This window comes from Bison bison, unplaced genomic scaffold (assembly GCF_000754665.1).
Source record: "Bison bison bison isolate TAMUID 2011002044 unplaced genomic scaffold, Bison_UMD1.0 scf7180017864146, whole genome shotgun sequence".
Classification (NCBI taxonomy): domain Eukaryota; kingdom Metazoa; phylum Chordata; class Mammalia; order Artiodactyla; family Bovidae; genus Bison; species Bison bison.
The window spans coordinates 1,950,933-1,959,034 of NW_011494718.1; the positions used below are offsets into that span (position 1 = coordinate 1,950,933).

The window sequence follows — 8,102 nt, forward strand, 5'->3', positions numbered from 1 at the left end:
TTAAACAAAAAGATTGTACTTTTTCCTTTAAATAAATTGCTCTTGATTGCTTGACATTACTATACATTGCTCACACTACTATTATCGGGGTTTTTTTAATGAGACAGAAAATACTAACTAATTATAAAAATAAACTACTGAGGGCTTCCCTAGTGGCTCAGTGGTAAAGAATCCACCTGCCAATGCAGGAGATGCAAGAAATGCAGGTTCAGTCCCTAGTCTGCGAAGATCCCACACGCCACAGAGCAACTAAGCCCATGCTCCAGAGCTACTGAGCCTGTGCTCTAGAGCCTGGGAACCGCAACTAGTGCAGCCCGAAAGCCCTAGAGCCTGTGCTCCACAACAGGAGAACCCACGGCCACACACACCGTAAGTGGAGAGCATTCCCAAAACTAGAGAAAAGCCAGCACAGAGAAAATAAATAAATAAAGTTATAACAAAAATAAACTACTGAGATCACAAAACTCCCTGCAAGTTGGTGGTACAAAATAAAAATAGTTAAAACATAAAATCAACATTGATGTATTAAGTTATACCATTTTGTTGGAAGAATATTTATATATCCTATTTCACTCATTGATACCAACAGAATTTTTTTTTAATTTTTATTTCTAACTATAAGATGTTCAAAAAAAGTTGACAGTCTTGGACCTTTTTTTTCTTTCAGTATACTTTTCATTTCAAATAAAAGAAATTATTATGTGAGTAACCCTAAAAGCATTTCTGAGTATGAATTGGCCACATGTGTGTCCTCAGTATATGCTTGTTTAAATTTTGGACCCATAAGGTCGTTGTAGATATTTGAAGGAGACACAGACCTGAAGTATAGGTTTTTTCCTACTAAAACAGGAGTTAGAGGAGAGAGAACTCTTGGGTTTCTCCATTATTTTTCTATCTCCAGGTATGAATGAAAATGTAAAAGTAAATTTTAACTGTTTGTTGATTCAAATAATTTTTCTTTTACAACAGATCCTTTAAAACTCCTAACATTTACTAAAGGTTTGATTAGTGTCAAACACAGTTAAGGTTTATACACTAATCTCCTTTAACCTCACAACTCCACAAAATGGGCCTTAAGGATTTCATCCAAAAGATAAGAAAACTGAAGCTTATAGAGCCCCTTGGATCCCTTGCTCAGGATTTATAGGCATGCCAGTGTCTCCTCTTTATCTGCTTAAAGATCACCTCTCTCTTTCGTGTGTGTTTATAAATCGTTAAAGACAGAAGATGGTAGTGATCCTGCCAGTGGTGACTTTTTAGCTGAAGGAGGAGGGGTGCGTGGCCCAAGACTTGTGGAAAGACAGCAATCTGCCTGCAAAGAGACAGGCTGGCCCTTCTGCTCTGATGAAGACTGGGTAAGCCATGGGCACGGGGACTGGGGCAGGAGAGTCCTTTCCTGGGCACACAGATTGAATCAGGACAGTCCTTCTTGACCTGCTGGCAGTGCATGCAAGCTGCCACTTCAGGTCACTGAAAACTTGTCCAGTAGGAAATAACCTAATTAACCTACATTGCAAATAAAAGAAGACAAGTAGAAAAGAACCTAGTCCTGAGAGCACTGCTTAAATCACCTCCCAGACTCTGGGGCATTGGTGGGATTAACAGATTGGATTATAGCTGCATGTTCAGACAAGTACTACGAACCTGAGTATTAGGACCTCCAGATTTCATGGGTCCTAATTTATGGTTAAGCGGACCCTCATTCCAGAATTTCTTTAGGATTTCCGACTAGCCCTCTTAAAGTACTTTTAGGGCAAGAAATGATGTGAAGAGACTGAAGAAGAGAACAGTGGGGGCTGATAGAAACCTGCAAAATTTTACTGGCTCTGAAAGACAGACTATTTCATTAATTTTTTTTAATTTACTGAAGTGTAGTTGATCTACAATATTATTTTAATTTCTACTATATAGCAAAGTGACTTAGTAATACATATGTGTATTCTTTGTCACACCCTTTTCCATTATGATTTCTCACGGGATATTGACTATAGTCCCTAGTGCTATACAGTAGGACTTTGCTGTTTATGCATCTTGCATATACTAATTTACATCTGCTAATCCTAGACTCCTAATCCATCCCTCCTCCACCCTCCCCCACCCCTCAGCACCCAGAAGTCCATTTCTGAGAGATAGACTCTTAATTTTTCCTCCTCGTTTCCAGAATACAAAATGCCCTTCTGGCTGCAGGATGAAAGGATTGATTGATGAAGTCGATCAAGATTTTACAAGCAGAATAAATAAACTAAGAGATTCACTATTTAATTATCAGAAGAACAATAAGGACTCTAATACATTGACCAAGAACATAGTGGAACTAATGAGAGGGGATTTTGCCAAAGCTAACAGTAAGTATTACAGTTAGTGCACACAATAAAAACAACAAAAATCAGAAATAGATAGGATGTCTTGTTGTAGCAACTGTGATTTTATTCCAGGGTACTTTAAGTAGAAACACGTATCTTTATGATATCCCTGAATTTTAAGGAGGGGCCTTGTTTTAGTCATTTTTATCATGTAAAACAAGGTAGCTTAGCATTATTTTAGGTCACAAAGTCAGAATTTTGGACTGAAGACTAGAATCTAAGTGTGTTCTTTTTTAAGAGTATATTCTGCAAATAAGATGAGCCCAACATTTTGAGTAGATGTTTCTGTTTCTGCCTTACAAAGGAAGGTACTGAGAGGTCAAGGGACTTGCCCAAAGGCACAAAGCGCCCAGGTGGTGGGGCTGGGAGTGCAATTCAGACTCCACCGAGCTTCTTAGAAAGTGTTTTGCTTTTTAAAAAATATGGAGTCATGTTGTCTCTTTCTCCCAGGCCTAGCACTAAGTCTCATTAGGACCAGGAAACTTCAGACTTGCTCTGGGCATGGGCAGCAAGTTTAGTAAGAGACTCCGGCTCATGAAAACTTGCCTTCACTCTTTATATCATTGGGAGACTCAATTAATTTTATGGTGCAAGAGCAACTGGCAAATAAATGATCCTGCTGACTTATAAAAAAAGAAAGTTTACAAACAATTTCAAACCTATAGCTGGGAAGAAAACCTTTTCAGTAAGAAAATCCAAGAATATATTCAAGTTCCTTGATTAAGGATATAATGAAATAATTGGAATGTGATTAAACATTATTTTATCTCAATTATACCTTTAAATTTTCAGAGATTTATTTGAAGAATGCACCTTAATTTTCATGGATGACTGCAGGATATTGTCCAAATATCAAACACCTAATAGATTTGAAAATCACAAATTAAATGTTTAGAGTAGAAACTATTATAGAAGTAAAATGGGGAATATCCATAAGCAAATTGCCTTCTTTTTCTGACTAACACAAGCAAATCACTCAGCAGCTACTTCAGTATCCATATTTTCCATTTCAGACAATGATAATACATTTAAACAAATATCAGAAGATCTGAGAAGCAGAATTGAGATCCTGAGGCGCAAAGTCATAGAACAAGTACAACATATCAACCTTCTGCAGAAAAATGTCAGGGATCAACTGGTAGATATGAAACGATTGGAGGTGAGTAACGATGTGGCTCTGACTTCAGATTTCCTTATTTTTGAGTAGCAAGGAAAGGAAGACAATAGTCATTCATTAAATGCCTACTTAAATGCCTGCTTGACGTAGAGCAATGTGTTATAGCTATTATCTACCAAAGTAGGTATTACGGATCCACTCTACAGATGAAAAAACAAGCTCAGTGCTATTAAGTAAAATTTCCAAGAGCATGTAAAATGGTAATTTCAAAAGCAAATATTCAGTCTTTGCTTGTCTTATTCCAAGCCCTGCTTGTCCCTGACACCACTGTGTCTCTGAGTCTTCAGCTTCAGTCTCACAGAGGATCACATCATTAATGTTTCCTTTGGAGGGAATAGCACTTTCCTCTTGATCTATTCTAAGATAAATCCAGATAGCTCCTATTATTTATCCTGGCCAGCCTTACAATACCCAAGGTCTCTTCCACTGAGGATGGTTGGTAGGTCTCCAAGTCAAACAAGTGAAACCAGTTTCCAAAAAGTAAGTTAATTACTAAGAACTCAACAGACAGTTCATTTACAGCTACCTTTTTTCTTTATCTTTCCCCCCTCTCTCTAGGTGGACATTGATATTAAGATCCGATCTTGCAAAGGGTCATGCAGTAGAGCTTTAGAACATAAGGTAGATCTGGAGGACTATAAAAATCAGCAGAAGCAACTTGAACAGGTTATTGCCATAAACCTACTTCCCTCTAGAGACATTCAATACTTACCATTGATAAAAATGAGTACAATTACAGGCCCTGTTCCCAGAGAGTTCAAGAGCCAGCTCCAAGAGGCCCCTCTAGAATGGAAGGCACTGCTGGAAATGCAGCAGACGAAAATGGTGTTGGAAACTTTCGGTGGCGATGGACATGCCAGAGGAGACTCTGTATCTCACGGAACAGGATTAGCACCAGGAAGTCCCAGAAAGCCTGGAACCAGTAGTATTGGAAATGTGAACCCTGGGAGCTATGGACCTGGAAGTAGTGGCACTTGGAACCCCGGCCGCCCCGAGCCCGGAAGTGCTGGCACCTGGAACCCCGGCCGCCCCGAGCCCGGAAGTGCTGGCACCTGGAACCCCGGCCGCCCCGAGCCCGGAAGTGCTGGCACTTGGCATACTGGAAGCTCTGGATCTTCAAGTTTTAGGCCAGATAGCTCAGGTCATGGGAACATTAGGCCTTCCAGTCCAGACTGGGGCACCTTTAGAGAGGAAGGAAGTGTAAGTTCAGGGACAAAGCAAGAGTTCCACACAGGTAAACTTGTCACTACTAAAGGAGATAAAGAGCTTCTGATTGATAATGAGAAGGTCACCTCTGGTCACACAACTACCACTCGTCGTTCATGCTCTAAAGTCATTACAAAGACAGTTACAAATGCCGACGGTCGCACAGAAACGACCAAAGAAGTGGTAAAGTCTGAAGATGGTTCTGACTGCGGTGACGCGGACTTCGACTGGCACCATAGTTTGTCTACGAGGGGTAAACTAGATGATTTCTTTCTTAGAAACAAGGATGATTTCTTCACCCGTAGTTCACACGAGTTTGATGGTAGGACAGGCTTAGAACCCGATGTTGCAGCCTTAGGGGAATCGGGCTCTTCCAGTAGTAAAACTTCAACTCACAGCAAACAGTTTGTAAGCAGCAGCACAACTGTCAACAGAGGTGGCTCCGCGATTGAAAGCAAGCACTTTAAAATGGAAGATGAGGCCGAAAGCCTAGAGGATTTTGGCTTTAAAGGAGCACACGGCACCCAGAAAGGCCATGCTAAAGCTCGTCCTGCCAGAGGTATCCACACTTCTCCTTTGGGGGAGCCTTCCCTGACCCCCTAGACTAAGTTCATTACTCCTGCAACGTGTCTCCCATAGCACCTTTTACTTCTTCCTTAGTCCTCTATCCTGCTTAATTGAAATTACATGGTTTTGTTTGTGTGTATGTGTGTGTATATATGTGTGTGCGCACGCGTGCTAGACTGTAAGTTCCATGGGGGCAGGGACTTTGTCTATCATGTTCATTTCTGTATTCCCAAACGCCTAGCAGTGTGGAGTCAGCATTCAATAAATACATGTTATATGAATGAATTAATTAATCCTTCTGGCACTCAATTTTTAAATTTGTTTATTCAAATTCTTTTACCACTCAGAATGTGTGCTGTTGGAAATTGTCACTAACATATTAGTCATATTTTTAGTGTATGGCTCGGGTGACATTGAGGTCAGGTTAAAAATAAGTGATATTAGTACTAAATGCTAAAGATATCTTTGCTGATTACTTGTCATTAATCAGTATGTGGAAGTGAAATTACAAATTCATTGAGAAAAAGCCCCCTTGCAATTTGTACATATAAATGCTATTGACTTGCATAAGTTCCATCCCTGTATAAGCACATCCTTTCTCTTTAAAGAGAAGGAAGAATGGAAGGAAGGGAGGGAAAGGAAGCCAGTTACTTTCATTTAATCTAGGCCATTTAACTTTGTAAAGTTAAATGAGAGAAATTTCTTCCAACCAGCTTAATTTTTTTTTTTTTAGACTGTTATGATGTCCTCCAAACACATCCTTCAGGTGCCCAAAGTGGCATTTTCAGTATCAAGCTACCAGCATCCAGTAAAATTTTTTCTGTTTATTGCGATCAAGAGACCGGTTTGGGAGGATGGCTTTTGATCCAGCAAAGAAGGGATGGATCACTGAATTTTAACCGAACCTGGCAAGACTACAAGAGAGGTTTCGGCAGCCTAAATGACAAGGGAGAAGGAGAATTCTGGCTAGGCAATGAATACCTCCACTTACTAACCCTGAGGGGCTCCATCCTTAGGGTTGAATTAGAAGACTGGGCTGGGAAAGGGGCTTATGCAGAATATCATTTGAGGGTAGGCTCTGAGGCAGAGGACTATGCCCTTGAGGTCTCCTCTTACAAGGGCACAGCAGGTGATGCTCTGATTGAGGGTTCTGTGGAGGAAGGGACAGAGTACACTTCTCACACTGGCATGCGGTTCAGCACCTTCGACAGGGATGCAGACAAGTGGGAAGACAACTGTGCTGAAGTCTACGGAGGAGGCTGGTGGTACAACAACTGCCAGGCAGCCAATCTCAATGGCATCTACTATCCTGGTGGCTCCTATGACCCCAGGGACAACAGTCCCTATGAGATTGAGAATGGTGTGGTCTGGGTCCCCTTCAGAGGTGCAGATTATTCTCTCAGGGCTGTTCGTATGAAAATCCGGCCCCTTGTGACACAATAGGCTGAAGGAGTGGAAGTGAGTGGACTCTATTTAGTGAAGAAGAGAAAAAATTAAGGAAGAGAAAGGAGATTCTTTACAGCCTACTAAAAATTCTCAGGTGCTATTTTATTATTCTTTGTACTGTAGCTAAATGTAACTGAGACATAGTAGTGTTTATAAAATAAAGTTACATGAGTTTTTAATCTTTAAAATAGTTCTGTGGGCTTTAAAATTTGTATTAAAATGCACCAAGGGACACACAGTACATCAGTAAGAGGAAGTGAGATGGAAGGTCCTCTATGCAACACTTAAGGGTGTAGTTTTGAGAATGTCTCCATTTCATACCACCCAAAGTCATAGGGTCATTGTAAAGCAAAAAGTAGTTTCATCTATTCTACTTGAATCGTTTTAAACCAATATCTTAAGTTGCAAATCACTGGACTGAACAATGGCTGGCCTTTGTTTAGGAATTTACAAGTTACTATGAACATTAATCTCCTCTGTTGGCAAGCAAATCCAGCAAGGCCGAAGGAGCATTCTTTCCTAACAGAAATAGAAACCTATCTACTTTTTAAGACTTCCAATGAAGACCTTCAGATCAGATCAGTCCCTCAGTCGCGTCCGACTCTTTGCGACCCCATGAATCTCAGCACTCCAGGGCTCCCTGTCCATCACAAACTCCCAGAGTTCACTGAGACTCATGTCCATCGAGTCAGTGATGCCATCCAGCCATCTCATCCTCTGTCATCCCCTTCTCCTCCTGCCCCCAATCCCTCCCAGCATCAGTCTTTTCCAGTGAGTCAACTCTTCGCATGAGGTAGCCAAAGTACTGGAGTTTCAGCTTTAGCATCATTCCTTCCAAAGAAATTCCAGGGCTGATCTCCTTCAGAATGGACTGGTTGGATCTCCTTGCAGTCCAAGGGATTCTCAAGAGTCTTCTCCAACACCACAGTTCTAAAGCATCAATTCTTCGGCCCCCAGCCTTCTTCACAGTCCAACTCTCACCTCAATACATGACCACAGGAAAAACCATAGCCTTGACTAGACGAACCTTTGTTGGCCAAGTAATGTCTCTGCTTTTGAATATGCTATCTAGGTTGGTCATAACTTTCCTTCCAAGGAGTAAGCGTCTTTTAATTTCATGGCTGCAGTAACCATCTGCAGTGATTTTGGAGCCCAGAAAAATAAAGTCTGACACTGTTTCCACTGTTTCCCCAACTATTTCCCATGAAGGGATGGGACCGGATGCCATGATCTTCGTTTTCTGAATGTTGAGCTTTAAGCCAACTTTTTCACTCTCCTCTTTCACCTTCAACAAGAGGCTTTTTAGTTCCTCTTCACTTTCTGCCATAAGGGTGGTGTCATCT

At 41.0% G+C, this 8,102-nt stretch overlaps 1 protein-coding gene across 1 annotated transcript in view; it reads left to right on the forward strand.

Moving 5' to 3' along the window:
• The window catches only part of FGA (fibrinogen alpha chain), an 8,155-nt gene extending 1,206 nt beyond the window's left edge, over positions 1-6,949 (forward strand). Inside the window, exons 2-6 of the mRNA XM_010840716.1 lie at positions 1,221-1,355; positions 2,162-2,345; positions 3,377-3,522; positions 4,099-5,305; positions 6,047-6,949. Of these exons, the coding sequence (XP_010839018.1) occupies positions 1,221-1,355; positions 2,162-2,345; positions 3,377-3,522; positions 4,099-5,305; positions 6,047-6,756 (2,382 nt within the window). The 3' untranslated portion in view covers positions 6,757-6,949. The remainder of the gene's footprint in view (positions 1-1,220; positions 1,356-2,161; positions 2,346-3,376; positions 3,523-4,098; positions 5,306-6,046) is intronic.
• Positions 6,950-8,102: the final 1,153 nt, after the last annotated feature.